At 39.4% G+C, this 21,656-nt stretch overlaps 1 protein-coding gene across 1 annotated transcript in view; it reads right to left on the reverse strand.

The window, feature by feature from the left end:
- Positions 1–21,656, reverse strand: part of Gda (guanine deaminase) — a 75,882-nt gene that overhangs the window by 37,042 nt on the left and 17,184 nt on the right. Inside the window, exon 2 of the mRNA XM_048351766.1 lies at positions 3,598–3,686. Coding sequence (XP_048207723.1) covers positions 3,598–3,686 — 89 coding nt within the window. The remainder of the gene's footprint in view (positions 1–3,597; positions 3,687–21,656) is intronic.

The following is a 21,656-nucleotide window of genomic DNA, read 5'->3' on the forward strand; positions in this document are numbered from 1 at the left end:
CATCCCAAATAGATGTATTTTAAAAGATGGTATGCATTTAACATTACCTTCACCCTGTGCAAATGTTAGATCTCATAAGGATTTGAACTTGAAACTTGACATCACAAAAGATCTTTTACGTTGCCAAATCAAATGTGTGCATAGTTCCCAGACAAATAAGAGACAAATAAAACCCTGAGTATCTATAAATGTCTTAGTTTATAAAGAGAACTAAGGGCTGAGATTGTGGTACAAGTGTCAGAGCACTTGCTTCGAATACTCAAGACCCTAGGTACAATCCCCAGTACTGTGTGTGTAAGAGAGAGCGAGCAAGCAAGAGAGAGACAGACAGATAGACAAAGAGACAGAAAGAGAGAAAGAGAGAGAGAGGTAGGCAGGCAGACAGACAGACAGAGAGAAAAACACAGACAGAGCACCGACAAAAAGAGATGGAGGAGTAAGAAGAAAGAGGTAGAGAAAGTAGAGTAGATCAAACATGAAGAACCTGAGTGATTACACTCTTAAATGTCTATTCAGGTAAGCTAATACATAAGCCTACAAAAACAGATTGGACACAAATATTTGCAGCAGCTTTATTCATACACTAGCCTCAAATTAGAAATGATATAAATAGCTACCACAGGAAAACATCGATTAACAAAGTGGTATGATGGAACACTATTCAGCAGTAAAACAATAATAATCAATTAGTCTTAAACCTAAAATGGGGAGGAAGCTCAAAACCATGATGTGGATGGAAGAATCCAGACACCCAAAGCTAACATTAATTAGGTATCTTGATTTTTTGATGTTCAAAAACAAGATAGAAATGACTGGCTGTCTATGAGAAGCTACAGAGCAACTACGGGAAACTGAGGGAAATTTCTAGGCTAAGAGAGTTTTGTAGCTCGATCACTATGTTGGTTAGCTGAGTCTATATTTGTCAGAACATTAAATTGTATACTTGATATCTGCGTATTTCAGTGTATATATATATATATATTTTTTTTTTTTTTGAAAAATAAAAAGACTCAGACACTTGGGCTGGGGATATAGCCTAGTGGCAAGAGTGCCTGCCTCGGATACACGAGGCCCTAGGTTCGATTCCCCAGCACCACATATACAGAAAACGGCCAGAAGCGGCGCTGTGGCTCAAGTGGCAGAGTGCTAGCCTTGAGCGGGAAGAAGCCAGGGACAGTGCTCAGGCCCTGAGTCCAAGGCCCAGGACTGGCCAAAAAATAAAAAAAAAAAAAAAGACTCAGACACTTGTGGCTCATTCCTGTAATCATAGCTACTCAGAAGTCAGAGGTCAAGAGGGTCATGGGCCAAGCCAGGCAAAAATGAGACCTACCTCTCAAAAGTAATCAGAGGAAAATGGGCCAGTGGTCAGCCTCATGTACCTCCATAGCAAACATGAGCCCTGAAGTCAAACCCCAGTAACACTCAAAAGAAAAAAAATGAAACAAAAGCCCCAAACAAAAACTAAAACACCAGAGTTCAAGGCCAACCTGATCATCACAGTAAGTTCAAAGCCAGCCAGGGCTATGTCATAAGACCCTGTCTCAATAAAAAAAAGGGGGGGGATTATAATGGATGTTGAATACTCACTTCAGTGAGTAATCACACATCTCTTAGCTAAGATATAAGGGATAATATATTTATTTCATGTTTCTTTGGCAATTGAAATATATTAATGCATCTAGGATAATAAATCAGGTGGGTTGGGATGGGAGACTCCTTAAACCTCTCAAACATCAGGCTTCTGGGTAAAGATTATGGTGACAAGGACAGAATAATAACAGAAAGGTATAAGAGAAAAAAACTTCATCTTTTATTATCTCTAGAAAGGAAAGGAGAATGAGTCAAAGGTTTTGAGTATGTGAGTCTAAACCAGTAAACTAAACCGGTAAGAGAACATGTGTGAAGGATTCATTTTCTAGATTTTGGGGAATGGAGTCAGTTCAAGTCTAGAGTCAAAAATGAAACAATATACGGTCTTATGTACACTTACAGAACACCTACCTGTCTTTTACTTGTTTTTATTTTTAATTTGTCCAGTGTTGGTGATTCAGTCCAAGGCCTCACACATACTAAGCACAAATTCTACCCATGAGGTACAGTTCCATCCATCCATCCTTTAACCAAATGGGACATACCAATAGAAGTTCTACAGTTGGAGAGCAAGGCCCTTATTACCCATCAGTTTACCTACCGCCATCCCCTGCATCCACCTGCTGAGAAACATCTGTAGATAGATTGGATATTGAGCCAGATTCTCAGAGACATTGCCCTATAGTATTTGAGTCTTAACTTACAAGAAACTGAACTGCATGTAACTTGTATTTGATAGCATTACTTTGCATTAGAAATACTTTTTCTTCAGAATTTGAAGAATTTGAATTATGTCTTACATCAAAATTTAAATTATTTCTTCTCACATCTCCATGTGACCCTCAGAATCTGCATGTTTTGAAGAACTAAATAAAAAAAAGCAGACTCACAAAGAGAAGCCAAAACATTTTTAGATGGTAGAAATGTCTACTCCCTGGCTCTTTATTCAACCCATTTCCCATCTCATTTCCTCCCAACCTCCATTTTACCCAGTTCCAAGGCTTCTCAACCTTCATCACATAGACAAGTCAGATGACTAAATGCCCATGGTCCTCAGTATAAACTCTGATTAAAAATTTAGCAGAAAGTGTTGCTGAGACCTGATGTCTCTGTATCAATGTCCATGCTTATTCCTCAAACACTTCTAAGCTGCTGAGGGACACTGGGGAGAGAGGCAAGAAGACAGGAGACCTGAGCCTCCTACATGAGTCTGGAGCTGTGAGCAAGGCAGCAGCTCTCTGGACTCTCTAGACATGAGCTTCATGGCTGGGAGAAACTCCAAGACAGCATTTTGCCAACCTTTACTCTTAGCTGATAGAAAGCTATGGTGTGAGGACTCAAACTAGGGGCTTTAACTTCCAGTTCAGTGCTCCTCTGGCTGTTTTCTCCTAAGGTCAGTTTCCAAGTTAAAAAAGTGCTTTCAGAATAAAGCAGTCTCACTTTCATTGACTTTAGAAGGATAGTTTTCCTATAACAATATAAAATATTTGAGATTAAAATAAATGATCTCATTTGTATCCAACAAAGCATGCAGGCTTTAAAGACAGAATCTACAGTAGAAAAACACAGTTCATACATATATACATACATATATATGTATATATATATTTTTTTTTTTTTAATCACAACTCAATTGCAAGTTGGTCTGCTAGCAGGGCTCTGGATATAGGACTTCCCCAACTATGCTAACAGGTTAATCATTCCTCAGACTATGTACCCCAGTAGTTTATCATCTCTCATGCCTTCAGCCTCTCCCACTTATTATTATCAGATATTACTATCGTCCACTGTGATGCTTACGTATCTGTCTACATGGGGATGAAAGTACAATGGGGACACAGCCTTCCCAAAGTTTATTTCAGGCGCCTCTTCTCTACTGACCTTCTTCTTACTCCTCCCCCCATTAATGAGCTAACACTACCTCATGGTCTCTCTCAAGGTAGGTTTCTAGTCATTTGAGCCTAGTCAATGGCATCAAGAAAAAGGAAAACGTTAGGGAAGACTTACTGGTGGCTCAGTTCTCTTATTTCACATGGCTTGAAGCACCATTCTTGGGCCAGTTTTTCTTGTTGAGATGCTTCTTCTAAAAACACTATCTTTAAAAGAAAGAAAGAAAAGCCTCATGAATTAATGAATCTCACTCATTTGTTCTTACCCAACAGGAAGCTATACTCAAGAAAAGAAAGGGCCTATAGAGCATATTGATCATTAAAATGAACAAGATAGTGGGTTTAAAAAAAATAGATTAAAGAACACAGTTCTAGTGGCTTGTGTCTATAATTCTAGCTACTCAGGAGGCTGAGATCTGATGATCATGGTTTGAAGCCAGCCTGGGCAGCAAAAGTCCATGAGACTCTTATCTTCAACTAATCACACACACACACACACACACACACACACACACACACACGACAGAAGTGTAGATACAGTTCCACTTAAAGAGGATATCAAATCACTACAATTTTTTTTTTAATCAGTCATGGGGCTTTAACTATGGGCCTGAGCTCTGTCCCTGAGCTCTTCAGCTCAAGGCTAGTGCTCTACTACTTGAGCCACAGTGCCACTTCCAGTATTCTGGTGGTTAATTGGAGATAAGAATCTCATAGACTTTCCTGTCCAGGCTGGCTTTGAACCAAGATCCTCAGATCTCGACCTCCTGAGTAGCTAGGATTACAGGAGTGAGCCACCAGGGCCCAGCAAAAATCACTATTTTTATTCCATCTAAACCATTTGGAAAAAAAAATGCCATTGCTTAATTTTATCATGTGTATATTTCTAACTTTCTAGAAATAATAGACTTTCCACATCTTTAAATTTCTGAACAATTACACATATTGGTTCTAAAAGTAAAAATATTGTAAGGTTTTTCAAAATCCTTTGAGAGATTGTATTTGTGAAGAACGCTTTTCCAGTCAATTTATGTTCCAGCTGTCCACAATGCTGATCGTAAATGTTACACTCTCTCTAAATCTCTCAGCCTATCTACCCACATCAAGCACCTCATACACAGCCAATAGTGAAAAATTGCAAATGACCTCAAAGTCAGTCAGAGAGGGATTAAATAGAACTAAACAGTGCGGGGATTAAAATAGACAGTAAAGATACTTACTGTATGGAATTTTTTCCTTGGTACCATGTTAAAGATTTTGTTTATAAAGTATTCACATAGTGAGACCAAAAGAAGATCTCAATAGCTATGTGCAAATAATCATATAAAATTATGCTTATTGAAATAAACTTGAAGAAGTAGAAATGAGAGGTTTTTAATTTTACTTTTTGGGTTTTTTTCCCTACTTTCCTCTTCTTTTGTCACTATATTTGATTTCTGTACCTTTTGTCTTGTGATTTAGGGAGGGGAAGGGGAAGTACATAAATGGTGGGAAAAAGGGTGAACTAATCATCAATGATATTCACTAGACACTATATTGGAAATGAACTCTAGAACTTGGGGGAAGGGGGAAGAGGAAAAAAACTGGGAGAAATGAGGGAGGGGTGACACTATTCAAGAGAAATTTACTCAATACCTGACTTATTCATAGCAGATCATCACAAGGCCCAATAGCTATACCCTTATGAACACCTAAGATGATGCTAAGTGAAATGAACTCCATGTTATGGAAACAATTGTTATATCACAGTTGTAACTACTTTCAACGTCCTATGTGTATCTGTAGCTTCTATTATTGATGATGTTCTTGTATCACCTTCCTGTGGTTGTGCCTACACTATCTCTGTAATCTTATCTGAGTATATTGGAAACCGTGTATACTGGTATTGGAAGTAGGAAATTGAAAGGGAATACCAAATTTGACAGACACAGGGTAAAAAAAGACAAACAACTACAAAAGCAATACTTGCAAAACTGTTTGGTGTAAGTGAACTGAACACCTCCATGGGGGGGGAGGGAAAGGGGGATGAGGGAGGGGGGATGAGGGACAAGGTAACAAACTGTACAAGAAATGTATCCAGTGCCTAACATATGAAACTGTAACCTTTCTGTACATCAGTTTGATAATAAAAATTTGGAAAAAAAATACCTGACTTATGTTACATCACCTTTACATTAAAAATAAAATAAAATATAGGTTACTGTGTTGCATGTATGATATGATCACACTTTTAGTAAGAACATAATACGTGTGTGTGTGTGTGTATATGTGTGTTTCGGCACACATGAACACATGCATGAGTTCTTAAAGAGACAGTGTGTTTTAATACTAACAATGGCAATTTCTATTTGACATGTGTGCATACATTTTAAAATTACTAAGTAGTTGTACAAAAAGATTACAACGCTCTAAGTCAGGTTATGAGTACAATGCAACTTGACCAATGTTATCACTTCCATCATTCTTCCCCATTCTTCCTGATCCCATCCTCCCCTCGTTACACAGTTCAAGTTTTACATAATGTACATTAATTATAATGACTGCATTTGCCACCATTCTACCCTCCATTTATGTACTCCCTTCAATTCTCCCCCTATCCCCCAAATTCATTTCCTGGTATTCCTTTTGTTAAACAGTTCATTAGTTGTTTAGAGAAGTTTCATCTCCTAACACAATAGTTATTTGTTTATGGAAAAAGCTGGTAGTATTACCAGTGATTGCCTCTTTATTGAAAAAGTTGAGAATGAGTCCACTTGGATCTTTACCCTTTTTAAGATTTAAAAATATTATAAATACCGTTATTCTGGCCAAAGCCATAGTTCTAACTCCTCTTCAAATGTATACAGAAACGCATACAAAGAGAAGAATGTAAGTTTAGTCTCTGCACATGCAGCTTGTGTTGGGGAGTTAAGGTACACTGAATCAGATAATGACAAAAATAAGACTGTTCAGATGGAGAGCCTGTGGGTGTGCTCAGTGGAAGGTTTCAAAGGAACGGCATCATCTGAGCAACATCCAGTAAGAATTGGTGTTTAAATACCTAGGCTGGTGCCGGTAGATTGTTCCTTTAATCCCAGCTATTCAGGAAGCTGAAATCTGAGGATCATGATTCGAAGCCAGCCTAGGCAAGAAAAGTAATGAGACTATTTTCCTCAATGAACTACCCAAAAGGCAAGAAGTAGAGCTGTGGCTCAAGTGGTTGAGCGCTAGCCTTGAGCATTAAAGCTCAAGAACAGCACTCAGGCCCTGAGTACAAGCCCAGGACTGGCACAATAAATGAAGTAGCCAGGGTTGGGGAGGAAAGAGTTGAAAAGAATAAATAAAGGTAGGAGTATAGGCACAGAATCCAAAAGCTATGAGATATCTTATAGACAAGAATGTAAAACAAATAGTATTGAAATTGTGGCGATCTTAAATCCTAAAATCAAGTACTTAATAGATATATGACTCTTCTTTATATACACTTATAAAATACTTCCTGCATGATGTGTAAGCAGCATTATATCCAAGAAAGGGAACAAAAATTATAGGTGAATATATGAATTTTGCATCTAGCAGAGACTACTGCAATGGATATGGGAAGTAAAGGAATAGACTGAAAGGTGGGTGCGGGGGGGTCTCTCTGGAAGATGATTATTTGTGCCCAGATATGCATGAAGCTGGGAGCAAACAAACTGAATATTCTGAGAGCATTCTGGGCAGAGGAACAAGTGTGCAGACCCCAGGGTGGGAATGTTCCTGGCAGGTTTGAAAACACTAGAGATGCCAGTGGGGCTACAGTACATGATGTGCTAGAAGACAGAATGGTAGGAAAAAAGATGAAGGATAACTAGGCCATAGATCAGTCATGAGATTTCCTTTTAAGAGATCTATGAAAACGTGTTGGAGGATGAATGTGGCACAATCATACAATATGATTGGTGTGTTATTCATAAAGCAATGGTCCCTGCACCTTCCTGTCTCTAGGTTACAGTCTCATTCTACACGGGTTTGACAAGCACATATACAAGTCATTAAAAGTTAGTTCAGCCAGGTGCCAGTGGGTCACAACTGTAATCCTTACTACTCAAGAGGCTGAGATCTGAGGATCATGGTTCAAAGCCAGCCTGGATAGGAAAGCATGTGAGACTTTTCACAGCCATTGTGAAAAGTGGCTGTGTCTCAGGTGGTAGAGCACTACTAGCCTAGAGCAAAAAGGAGGCTCAGAGACAGAGCCCAGGCCCAGAGTTCAAGCCCCAGGACTAGGAACAAATGAAGAAAAAAGCAGCAAGTTTGTCTAACTTATGTAACTGTAACCCCTCTGGGTTGGGTTTTGGGGGGTTTTTTTGTTGTTTTTTTTTTTGCATTTTCAAATAAAGAAAGTAAAAAGAAGAAATGAAGAAGAAAAAACAGCAAGTTTCATAGAACCATAAAATCATACATGGTCCCAGCTGGCAGGATCTCCTCATCCAAACCCCCTTGTGTTCCAGATGAGAAAATGGAGTCCCTTCTGTCACACAAACAACTCCAAGTGCTTTCTTACTTGAAACTGGGGCTATTTCAGATGAGCAATAATGAGAATGTCAGGAAAACTAAAGCCAAAGGCAGATGAGTAACAACTATCCATTAAAGCAACAAATGTTTGTAAGATACAGGCTTCAAACACCAGATGGCCAATTTGGGGAAGAGGTTTATTGCCACAGAACACAGTAAATTGCTCTTTGGGCCATTGCGAAATACCTCAGCCACCTAGCAAAACAAGGTAACAGACATCTCTACTCATTACACAACATCTGCTCCTCAGTCACTCTTATGGGAGGTGGAACCAGTCAGGTTACCAAGATTTCTGAAGCTCATGGACAAAGATGGAAATGGGTATATTCGTTCAATTGGTGTCACACAAATGAATGGACAACAAAGATGAAGTGAGATTGGCTTTTTAAAAACCCTGTCATCCTATAGAATTCTGTAAATTGGAGGACATATAAGGTTGTGGGAATTGCCCAAAATACAGAGTGTCTGCTAGAACAGACTCTTATTTCCAGAGATTCTTTCAGATCTTCATGACTGGCTTCTCTGATCCTGTAAACCAAGAGTTAGCAACCTCTCCCCAAATGGCTAAAGAGTGTCCTCTCTTTTGAACAATCTTGCTCTTGTAGTACAAATGCAGTCATTGACTATTCGTATAAAATGAATGTGGAAATAGCCCAATAAAAGTTTGCCTATAGTTGGGTGCTGGTGGCTCACGTCTGTAACCCTTAACTACTCAGGAGCCTGAAATATGAGGATCACAGTTTAAAACCAGCCCATGCAGAAAAGTCCTTGATACTCTTATCTCCAGTTAACAACCCCCAAACCAAAACTGGAGCTGTGGCTGAAAGTTACAGAATACTACCCTTGTGTAAAAACACTCAGGGACAGTATCCAAGCCCTGAGTTCAAGCCCCATGACCAATTAAACCCCCCCCCCCCGGAAAGTTTGCTTATAAGAACTGAAAGAAAGGGGCTGGGAATATGGCCTAGTGGCAAGAGCACCTGCCTTATATACATGAAGCCCTAGGTTTGATTCCCCAGTACCACATATATAGAAAACGGCCAGAAGTGGCGCTGTGGCTCAAGTGGCAGAGTGCAAACAGAAACCAGGGACAGTGCGCAGGCCCTGAGTCCAAGGCCCAGGACTGGAAAGAAAAAAAAAAAAAGAACCGAAAGAAAAAAGACACTGAAGTTGCTTACATGAACATTTCTTGGAAATTTATCTTGACTGATGATTGAGTTTTCATTAATAATCACATTAAACAATTTTTCTTTTAATTTTAGGGCCTAATCAGATGCCTTTGGAAAAATGCAGATTCTGGTGGTTTATAAAACTTCATTTTGCTATAGAAAACACTTTTGGATCACTGTTTTATATTAATGGGTATAAAGATTCTCATATATAGTATGCAAGCAATCTACTATTGAGCTACTCCTTCAGGCCAACAAACACTTCTTGATAAATAAAAAATTAATTTCAGGAAGCAATCAAGATGCCCTACAGTATGGGTAAATCAATTATACTTGTAATTCTTGGAAGTACAAGAATTGAAAAAACAGTATTTAGAAATGATTATTATAATAATGATTCATGTCACCATCATCAATGAATATTCCAATTATTGGGTGAAATTGTGTTGAGAAACAGAATATTGATATCAATATCCAAGGCATTTCCCCACACAATTTGTTTCATAGAGAAAGTAGTAACTTTACTGTGAAGAAGCATGACAAATGCCAGGTTAAGCAAAGCCCCAAAGTGAAAACATTAACGACAGTGGCACAAATCAACATCATGGACCTCCTGATAGGAGCATGGAGAAGAAGGCAGAGGCACTCAGATGCTGACTACACCAAATGCATGACCCGAATACACTCATGAAAAATATCAGACAATCCCACGTGGAAGTCATTAGAACAATAAAACAACACTATTCTATATTCACAAAATGTATCCAGGAGTATACAAAAACAACAAACAAACAAAAACCAGTATACAGGCCTGAGTTAAAGCTAAAGCCTCAGACACTGCACAAAAAGGAAAAAAAAGACAGCACAAACTACATCTAACACAATAAAATTTAATAGTAAAGTAACTACAATCCAACCTTTAAGTTTCACAAAATTCAAATGCACAAAGTAAAGTCACAAGACTAAACTCAGTAAGAGCAAAGACCATGACCTTTAATAACTAAGCAGTGTCCATAAATACACATTCTAAAGAAAATGCAAGAAGAAATTTTTGATTGATTTGATATGCATTAATTTCCAGTACCATGATTTAGTTAAATTATCCCTGCTCCCCAAAACATAGCTCAAGTATTATTCACTAAGGCTTGTTAACCTCTCTCTCTGTCTCTCTCTCTCTCTCTCTCTCTGTGTGTGTGTGTGTGTGTGTGTGTGTGTGTGTGTGTGTGTGTGTGTGTGTGTGTATACTGGTAGTAGGGCTTGAACTCATATCCTGCATTCTGACCCTTAGCTTTTTTTGTTCAAGGCAGTTGTTCTATCATCACCTGAGCTTAAGTGATTCGTTGGAGATTAGAGTCTAAGAGACTTTCCCTTCTAGGCTGGCCTCTAACTGTGGGCTTCAGAGCTCAGGTTCCTGAGTAGCTAGAATTAGTCATGAGCCACTAGAGCCCAGCCTAGGACATGTTCACTTTGGGTGTGTGCATAAAATATAAACTTGGCTTCTAGTTCTGCAGTCCACAAATGACTACATCCAAAGCAAAAGTGCATCCTGCTCAATGACCAATCATATCCCTCATCCAGCCTCTGTGGTGATTGGCCATGGAACATCAGCTATTCACTTCATATACGCTCATCAATGTGTGTAGCAGCATTGTTTTCCTGATTCTCAGCAATAAGAACATGTGGCATTTCAAACGACTATATTTGTCAGTCAACAAAGAGGAAGACTTGATAAAGAAATGAAAAGTGATGACGCAGGAAGTAAAACTAGAAACGAACATAAATAGAGTTTATGGTAGAAACAGCTGCAACATTACCACTGCTGCCCTCTATGAGAGACTGGAGTGTAAGCACAAGAATTTAGCAAAAGACAGGGACAGGCATAATGGTGCATGCCTGTTATCCCAGCTCCTTGGGGATGCAGGACAATCACAATCACAGTCCAAGGTGATCTTGTGCAGAAGTGTGAGACCGTACCTGAAAAATAACTGAAGAGAAAAGGGCTTGGAGCATGGCTCAAGTAGTAGAGCACCTGCCTAGCAAGCAAGAGGTCCTGAGTTCAATCTACAGTACTTCTAAACTGAAGATGTCCTCAAAATGACAGCAGAAAATAAAAACTTTACACTAAAGTAACTATCAGAGAAATATTTGAGAGGCATTGAAAGGATATAATGTTGGGAAATTATTCAAATTTCAATGCTCAATCTATATTGTAAATTATATGCATTTATGGCGTGCAGGTCACTCCAAAGATGTGGCTTGGTTTATTTTTCTATAAAGAAAACATCTTGTTTCTCTATCTTTCCAATGCTTTAACTCAGAGTATATTAAATTAACACTAGTCTTGCTATTTTTGCACTTAAATTTGGAATAAAGCTTTTAATGGTTTAACAGAAAAAATTAAAGATGACAGAGCAGCTGTAATTTTTATTGGTTGTTCAGACCATTTTATACAACTTCAGCTTTATATCTTGCTTCTGAGGACTTTTTTTGCACTATTGTAAAAAATAACTGAGGGGTATCTTGTCCTGTCTTCTTCACCATAGCTTCAAGTACAGACACATTCTGGATAGACAACCATATAATGTCCAGAGAAGAGAAAAGTCAAGATGATCATAGTCGGATATACTACTAGACAAACCATTATGTAAAAGTGAAATCCTAAACCAGGCACTGGTGGTTCATGCCTGTAATCCTAGCTACTCAGGAGGCTGAGATCAGAGGATAACGGTTCAAAACCAGCCAGGGTAGAAAAGTCTGTGAGACTCTTATCCCAATTACATCAGAAAATCAGAAGTGGCACTGCGGCTCAAAGTGAGTTGTAGAGCTCAGGGACAGCGCCCAGGCCCAGAATTCAAGCCTCATGACCGACCAAAAATATAAATAAAAGAATAAATGTGAAATCCTAGAATAGCCCAACCCACTTCAATAATAGACTATCCAGCAATAGAGGTTTCAATTTCATGAAGGGAAGAAGCTTCTGGCAATTAGAATGGAATAAAAATGGAATTCACTAACTCACAACCCAATGCACTCCTCATAGTTGGAAGTGCCAAACAGACTGAATGACCATCTGCCAGGCATGCTGAAGTCGAAATCAATTACTACTGGAGGTGAGAGAGGCCTTATCCATGGCTCAGATTCTATGCATCCATGTAGTGATTCCAAAATGCACCCACAGATTTTCTGACTCAACTCCCTTCACACAGTGGAGCTCATTCCTCCCCCACCCTTGAGGAAGGCCAAATTTAGATACTTACTTGAAATGAGGTGTTCACCACAGTGTGTGACTTATAAAGCTTGAGTATAAAATAGATAGCTGCCACCTGTCTCTTCCTTTCTTAGATTGCTCTACTTGGGTGGTAAGGACATTGAAACAGGCCCCTAGAGAAGCTTTGGTGGGGATAAAGCAAGGATTCCAGCAAATAGAAAGCCCTAGCTTACAATCAAGTGAATGAACATAAACCTGGGAAATGGATCCTTCAACCAAAACCATCAGATGACTTCAGCACCACTAAAAATCACCTAAGGATTCCTTAGTCTGAATTACTTATCTAACTGCTCTAAAATCCCTGGACCATCATAATTTTCATTGTTGTTTCAAGCTCCTAAATTTTGAGGTCATTTGTGAGGAAGTGTTAACTACCAAATGCTAGCCATTTTGACCTAAACACTGAAGTTATATGACAATCTAAAGAAATTCTTTGTAATCCTCCTCCTCCTCCTCCTCCTCCTCCTCCTCCTCCTCCTCCTCCTCCTCCTCCTCCTCCTCCTCCTCCTTCTCCTCCTCCTCCTCTCCCCTCCTCCTCCTCCTTTTCATCTTCTTTTTGCAATTGCCTTTTAATAGATCCAAACCATAATTTCAAAAAACTAGCTCTTATCATTGAGGAATAAATAATTATCAAATGGTATTCTGCTGTTAAAAAAGTAGAAAGCAGAGAAGAAATCTAAAATTAATTCCTCCCACTCTGTTCAATTTTCACCCAACATTCAAATTTACAAAAGATTAAAGCAGACCTCAGGAGCAGGACTTGCTTTCTTCAGCAGAAGAGAAGTCTTCAACTGGTTCATCTATTAGAGAAGGTCATGGAAATAGGTCTGGGCCTGGTACTTTCTTAAAGTGCCATTTATGGCAATATAGTGCCATTTGTTCACCCAAACTTAAAAGTCCAACCTAGATTTTTACTACAAACTCCAGATCAGTGTATTTGATATTTTCCCTGAGGACTTAACTTTCTTCCAAGGCACTTTGAAGTCCATGTAGCTGAGGGGACATCCACAGTCTATTTCCTGAAGCTAGGCCCATTCCAGGTTTTCCTGATGTGGAGAATGAGACCCATCTACTCTCAGAGAACAATCCAAATACTTTGTAACACCCCTCTCTCTCTTCTTCCATTTAAGATAAAGAAAAGCCAATAATGAATGGGCAGAGACTAGACTCTTTAGGACCTGGAAGTACTACACAATAGAGTTTACAATTTATCCCTTACAAATTGTTGAATGGAGCCATGTTTTCCAGTAAGTTATGAGGAGTGAACCCCCGTGAACCCGTCACTGACCTTTTGAATGGTTTATATGAATAGAAACTGGATGGGGTAGAGAAAATCAGAAAGTAAAAAAAAGAGGTACCACATGGCAGTGTTGAGGAATGAGTGGCATACTTGACAGAGAGAACATGTTAGATAGATAGATAGATAGATAGATAGATAGATAGATAGATAGATAGATAGATAGATAGACTAAATATCTGAATGAAAGAAAAGGAGAGTTTTGCTCAGGAGTGTGGGAAGGAGATGTTAAAGATGTGAAGATTGTAGACAGGGGTGTCCAGTGGCAGGTATGGATACAGGGCTGAATGCAGCTCTGGAGGGATGCCATGTCTAGAGGTAGCTAGGTTACCTGTGTAGAAATGAACTACAGATGAGAGGCTAACATATCTGGGAGAAAAGAAGTAGGAGAGAAGGACTGATGGAGTAAATCTAAAATGTAGAGCTAATTTAGAGGCTAGAAGGGTAGGAGGAGCAAGGAAAGGAATGAGAAAAGATCACAGAGCCAGAGAGTCCCAAGTTTCAAACATAATGTAGAGAGAATTGAAGGGTAGCAACATAGAAGAGACAATGACTAAGACTTTCCCAGAATACTCAAGCCATGAGTATTCATAAATTAGATTTTAAAAAATAGAGTAGGTAAAGCTGAAAAAAGCATCTGTAACCCTCCTATACAGAAAAAGAAGAAGAAGGGGGAGGAGGAGGAGGAGGAGGAGGAGGAGGAGGAGGAGGAGGAGGAGGAGGAGGAGGAGGAGGAGGAGGAGGAGGAGGAGGAGGAAAAGGAGGAGGAGGGGAGGAGGAAAAGGAGGAGGAGGGGAGGAGGGGGAGGGGGGAGGAGGAGGAGGGGGAGGAGGAGGAGGAAGAAAAAAGAAGAGAAGGAAGAGGAAACATAGTACCTCAGTTCCCTATTCAGTTGCCTATCATGACTGGCTCATAGTTCGCTATAGCTCTGCTAATAGTCGGCATGTGTAATCCATGGGCCTCAGTAGATCTCATTGGATAGAGAAGCCATGCATCTCCATCTTTGAACCCCCTTGCCAACTTGTCTTGACTTGCCATACAGTAAGCACTTTAAAAATATTGACTGTCTTGAAAGTCTTGCCAATTTACTCAGGTCTGTAAACAACTTCCTGAATGCAAAGAAAGAGACCCATCTGAAATGGCTTGAGAAGAATGAGTAAGCACCCCACCATCCCCATACTCATTTTACGATGCAGAAGATAGACACACAAGGACACTGCCTAGAGCGCCATCACACCATCCTTCAATGCAGCTATCCCAAGTTGTGGTCAAATTGTTTTCATATTATCTAATTATAACATCTCCTTTACATACAATTTCATAAAAACCCAGTTATTATGTGTTGGTATAAAGAGAGTGGGAGCTTTTTTTTTAATTTTGGTCTGGTTTTTTTGGGGGGATATCCTTTGCTGCTTACTGTATCCTTTACACACTATCAGGCGAGGCATTTTTTACCACTCACTATTCTGCCTTTAAAACTAATTTGTATAAGCCAGGCACCAGTGGTTTATGTCTGTAATCCTTGGTACTCACAAGGCTGAGATGTAAGGACTGTAGTTCAAAGCCAGCCCAGGCAGGGAAGTCCGTAAGAATCTTACCTTCTACTTAAGCACTAAAAAAGCCAGAAGTGTTGTTGCTCAAGTGGTAACGCACTAACCTTGAGAGAGAAAAAAAAGCTCTCAACAGCCAGGCTCAGAGTACAAGTCTCAGAGCTGGCATACAAACACACAAAAATTACTATACACACATGTCCCTAAATGCTACTGTGGTTGGTTCCTTCCAAGAGCTCAGGGATAATTAGGAGCATCTCACATCAGTGCATATCAATGCATATTTATGGACTCATCCTATGAGTCCAATTCCTCCTTCCTGGTGAGCTTTCATAGCAACAAGAAATTATTTTGATGTCATATTCTCTGATTTTAAAGGGGGAAAAAGATCCTTATGTCCCATTTCATTTGCTTGATGTATAATTTGTCTCTCTTCAATCCATTTAGTCACTGGCATACAGCTGTATTAAGTAACAGAATATTTCCTCCTAAAGTTCTTAACCAGAGGACCCTTACCTGGCCTCAGACGAGAGGCTCCTTATTTATTTATTCATTCATTTTGGTGATTCTGGTTTGAATTCAGGGCCTGATGTTTGCTTGGCAAGCATTTTACCACTAAGCTATGCCTCCAGCCCTATTTATATGAGTTCCTTTTGACATAGAGTCTTGCTTCCTGCCTGGGCATGCACTTGGACTAGGATCCATCTATTGTAGGCTTTCTGACATAGCTGGGATGATAGGTACACACAAGTAACCCCAATTTCTTTCACTTGAGACAACATTTTACAGACTTTCTGCCTAGGTTGGCCTAGAACTTTGATTCTACCAATCTCAGCCTCTCAAGTAGCTAGGATACAGGTACTTGTATCTGTTTTTGTATCTGGTTTACTTGTATCAGAGATACAGCTACCTGTATCTGGTTTTTATTTATTTTTGTTTTGTTTTTTTGTTTTGATTTAATCTGTGTAGTTGTACCAGTCAGCTTTCCATTGTTGTGACAAATACACTTGAACTAATAAACTTAGAAGGAGGAAAGGTTTATTTGTGCTCATGTTTGCAGAATTATTAGCCCATGGTTTGATTTTCCCATTTGCTTTTGGGCCTGTGGGGAGCCAGTACAACATGGTGGGAGGTGAGCATGTGGTAGAGCAGCAATGCATAGCCAAGTCATGGTGACTGGAAAGCAAAAAAAAAAAAAAATAGAGAAGAGAGGCCAGAGTCCCAATATCACCTTGAGGGCACACATGAAGTGACATAATGTTCATCTACCAGGGCCCACCTTTAAATAGCACCTCAGACTATAAGCAAGCCTTTAATAAAAAGGAAACTCTCCAGATCCAAAGCAGTGCAATGATGAAATTGGAAAACCTGTTTCAGTTCTTCCTATCAGGGTGATTCTCATTTCCTCTGACAAACCAATTGTACAATTTCTTATTCTAATTCTCACTATTCTGTTTTGTCAGGTGATGCTCACATAGTGGGAGTCAGGTAGTAGGAGAGAAGCAAACAGTTGGTCCAATTTGTTTCTGCCAAGCAGAACTTCAAAGACTTTGTACCTCAGGGCTGGAAATGTGGCCTTGAGGCAAGAGTGCTTGCCTTGTATACAGTAACTCTGGGTTCGATTCCTCAGCACCACGTAAATGGAAAAATCCAGAAGTAGCGCTGTAGCTCAAGTGGTAGAGTGCTAGCCTTGAGCAAAAAGAAGCCAGGGACAGTGCTCAGGCCCTGAGTTCAAGCCCCAGGACTAGCAAAAACAAACAAACAAACAAACAAACAAAAGACTTTGTACCTGTGGTTTTGGGTAAGCTCTTTAAATAAATTATACCAGTAAGCTTAATTCCACAGTTGGCCTCACTGATCCTACTCACCAAATTCATAAGAACACACAAGGAAATGGTTGTATCTATCTGGTTGCTGGTGGCTCATGCCTGTAAAGCTAGCCACTCAGGAGGCTTTGGTCTGAGGATCATCGTTGAAGTCAACTGAGGCAGAAAAGACTCAGAGATTCTTATCTCCAATAGACCAGCAAAAACCCCACCAGAAATGGAGGTGCTCAAGTGGTAGAGAACCAGCCTCCAGTGAACCTTTCAAATGAGAACATCTGTGCCCTAGGTTCTAGCTCAGGTTTGTGAAGTAGCATTTTGGTTCTTCTTTCCAAAAGAACAGATTTAGAAAAATAATACTATTTCTAGAACAGTTGACAGAGCATTTCCTCCTGGATGATCTTACACAGGAGACCCTTACTTATATGCATAATTGAAGGAAACATTTTAAGTTACTATTATTTTTAGCCTACATAGTTAAAATCCAACTAGAACTATTCCATGTGACATGACACTCTCTCCTTGTTTATGTTTTCTTCATGGTGACTCTAAAATAGACTGGGTGTTAGGCTTCACATAAGCAACATATCTCATGAGCTTAATTGAATTACGTGCTTAGCTCAATAAACAACTCTTGAGGCTAATAAAAGAATCTCAGACCAAACCCATCTACTGGCCTTGAAAATTCTTCTCTTGTGTAAAGATGCTAGCCAGTCACTGATATTAACTGTTCCCTTCTTCCAAAAGTCCGTGCCTACCTTGACTTGCTTTTTTTGTGTTTTCTTTTGTTGTTGTTCTTGTTGTTGTTTTGGGGTGTTGTTTTTTTTTACTTGCTTTTAAAGCCTGACAGGGAAACTGAGGTATGGCTCAGTGCTTGCCTGGCATGTACAAGGGTTTAAGTTCAATCCTTAGCACTAAAAAAGAAAAAAATGTTAAGGATTAGCAATATGATGATGTGAGAACAGTTCTAGAAAATTACCAACAAATTGGCAGAAACCCTTAAACATTTGTTCGGGGAAACCAAAGGCCAAAAGAAAACCAAGAGTGGTGACTGTACCCTAAGACTCCATGTCATCCTCAGATCATTCAAGTACCAGTATAACATATAATTTCTATGACAGCAGAGCTTGCTAATAGTATGTACTCCAAAAACAAAATGTGTGGAATCAAATCCTAGCTCTACTAACCACTAGCTTTATGACCAGGAGTGAGCAACTCAAACTGTCAATGACTCCATTTCTTCATTTGAGGGATGAAAATAAGTACCAATTAATTCATACAAGTCAGTCCGCAATTAAATGAGTTAAAGGAGATGCTTATGAGTCCATGGAGATAATAATAACAAAAAAAATCCAACAACAACAAGATCTGCATCAATGTCCGGCACATGATGAAGATGTGTGTTAGTGAGCTTTCCCACACTGTGAAAAAATATCTGACATGATCACTTTATAAGGAGGAAAGGTTTGTTTTGTTTCATGGTTTCAGGGGTGTCAGTCCATAGTCATCTGGATGTATTGCTTTTGGCCTGTGGCAGCACAGTGCATCATGGGGAAATACATTATAGAGAAAACCTAGTCACTTCATGGTTTCCCTGAGCAAAGAAAGAGAGAAGGCATACAGACAGACAGATAGACAGACACTCATGTAGAGCTAGGGAGAAGGAGATGGGAACCCAATATCACCATTCAGGAGCACCCCTGCAATGACCAAAAGTCTTCCTATTTGGCCTTATACCTTACAGGTTCCACCACCTTTCAATAGAACTGTGACAGGCTGGAAACAGCCTGTAGCCCATGAATCTTTGGGAGGTATTTGTCCAAACTACAGCAATGCTGTACTTTGTTGTTGTTTTTTTTAACTTTATTCTCATTTTCTTAGTCATTCTACAAATTGTTCTGATCACATTCCATCTCACAAATAAGATTCCCCAACACCGAAGCATACTGTAATCCCTGAACTCCTGGGATTTTTATAATCCATAGCAACAGCAACATTAGCTTAAAAAAATCCTACTTCAGTAAGAATACATCTTTATTCACTTACTAATTTTCTCAAGAACACTACAGCATTTTATGAAAATTCTGAGCCTTTGATTGTTTTTCAATGGCCCCTTGAGAGTTTATGCCTCTATGACAAGACAAGGTGCGAAATAATACAGAGGTACTGATCTGAAAGCTGATGAAGGGCCGCTGACCAATGCAACAATCTGTTGTTCTTAGAATTTACACCTCCTCCGCAAATTACAAATCGTCTTCCAGATTCATCTATAAAATTCACACCTGTGCAAGCCAAGGGCCTGTGTCAGAGTATGTGCCAGACAAATTATTGGGAGCAAAAATACAGGACTGGGCAATGGTTGCTCAAAATGCTTCTTAGACTACATATTGTCATCCTCATAAAGGCAGCACTGAAACCAATATCTCAAGGAGTCACACGATATTTCAATCATGTCATCTTCCCATCAAACTGCTAAGGATGGGGGTAAATATACAGAAAATTGCTTGAGGAGTACATTGGAGGCAGAGGAAATGGAAATGACTTATATGTAAAAACTTGAGAACAATGTGTAATAATATACCTCTAAGAGCCAAGTTGCCATTATGGACCAATAGTGAATTATGAAATTTCAAAGGAAGGACAATGATCAACAATATTTTTCAAAAGAAAGTAATGCTTATATATAGGTGAAGTATGAGTACAGTTGTGAAGGACGTGGATAAAAGACAGGAAGTCCAAAGCCATAAAAAATTATAATTGGCACCCTAGAGTTTGTCCTCTGTCTTTTCATCCCATTAGTCCAACGTAGGACTCTAAAGTGTCACAAAACATCCACATTACATCCACATTACATCCACAAAACATCTACATTATGGAAATAGTATTCCTCATTCTGATTTCAACTGTCTTGAATCGAGCATGTCTTGTTTTCCTCCTTCCCACTCAATTGTCTGAACAGAGAGGGAAAAGAATGACTACCAATCTCCATTCACACACATAAAGGCTGTGGTTTTCCTTCTTACTGTGAGTCATTGATAGGTTGTTTTTCTGTGCTGAATTAAATCTTCCCTGTACAATCACTCATTCAGGAGGGAGATGGTGAGGAAGTGGGGACGATTTTCCTGTTCTCTCAAGGAAGGAAGACAGAAACTTACAAATGCTGTGCTGAGACCAAGTCTACTTGTTGCCTTACATATGTCTGTTTGTTTTAACTTTAAAACAATTTGCAATTCACAGAAAAACTGTCTTATCTGTTCAACCTTCAGAAAAATGTAGCTTCATTACAGGCATCCTACTCTTTCACACAAAAATACTGTGACTTTCAATGCTGCTGAGATGCTAAATTCTACTTCTGAGAAAAGGTGATAAAATGATTATTAGGAGAGTTGTAACTATTTCTAAGCTCTGATACATACATGTTTGTTCAACCCCTGGTGGCTCACAGCTATAATCCTGGCTGCTCAGTAGGCTGAGATCTGAAGATCATGGTTTGAGGCCAAACCAATTACCCAACAAAAAGCCAGAAGTGGAGCTGTGGCTCAAGTGGTAGAACACTAGTCTTGAGAAAAAAAAATCCAAAAATCCAATCAACAGTGCAAGGCCCTGAGTTTAAGTTCCAGTTCTTGCGGGTGTATACACACACAGACAAACACACATACAAACACACACACATACTACTTAACAGACATACATGTTTGTCAATGCTTTAGCATGCATTCAGATTAAGTACTTGCACATAGGCAAAGCATCCTGCCTATATAAATTTTGAGGTCTACCTGAAAAGAAGTTCATCCCTATAAACATGAGGTGAACAGAGGAATGAGTATAAGGGAAGCTGAAAGAGTTGTTTCAAGGTGGACACAGGGGTGCCTTGAAATGTAAAGATCCACGGAAACCTTAGCAGAGTACTCCAAGTCTAGAGGACAGCACCATTGTGAGGAGCTCAGAAAGCTCAACAAGTACAACCACCTCTGCTAACTGAAGCATTGGAAAACAAAACACAGGTACTTGTTTGTGTCTTATTACTGTTGGAGGTATTGTTCTAATACCCTCAAGTCCTTGCTCTTCATCAGCCCATAAGAGCTGCAACCATAACAGCTCCAAAAAGCCACTGAGTCCAGACTGTGTTAGAGCATCAAGAGGTACAAATGTGTACACTAAACTAGAGACCCAGAGCAGCTCCTCTGATTTGTGCTTGAAACCAGGGTTAAAGTTTACAGGAGACTCAATAGACATTCAAGAAGAAAACAAGTTCTGTGTTAAACAGCACAGGGAGGAAAATCTGCTCCATTGTGCAGAAGGCACTGTTTCTTCCTGCATGCAAGCACATTGGCTATAGCTAGCTGAGAACGATTTGAATTAACCAGTTGATTAACTATTTCTTATCAACTATACATAGAGCTCAACAGGACATTCTACCAACTCTTTCAGTCCAGTCAAAAGCATTGATTGAATGCCAGTTTTGTACAACAGCACTGTGTAAAGAGTACTGTGAGGAACCGGAGATAGATAATAAGAGCTATTGTTTATAGAAGGT

The sequence above is a fragment of the Perognathus longimembris genome, chromosome 1 (genome assembly GCF_023159225.1).
Source record: "Perognathus longimembris pacificus isolate PPM17 chromosome 1, ASM2315922v1, whole genome shotgun sequence".
Classification (NCBI taxonomy): domain Eukaryota; kingdom Metazoa; phylum Chordata; class Mammalia; order Rodentia; family Heteromyidae; genus Perognathus; species Perognathus longimembris.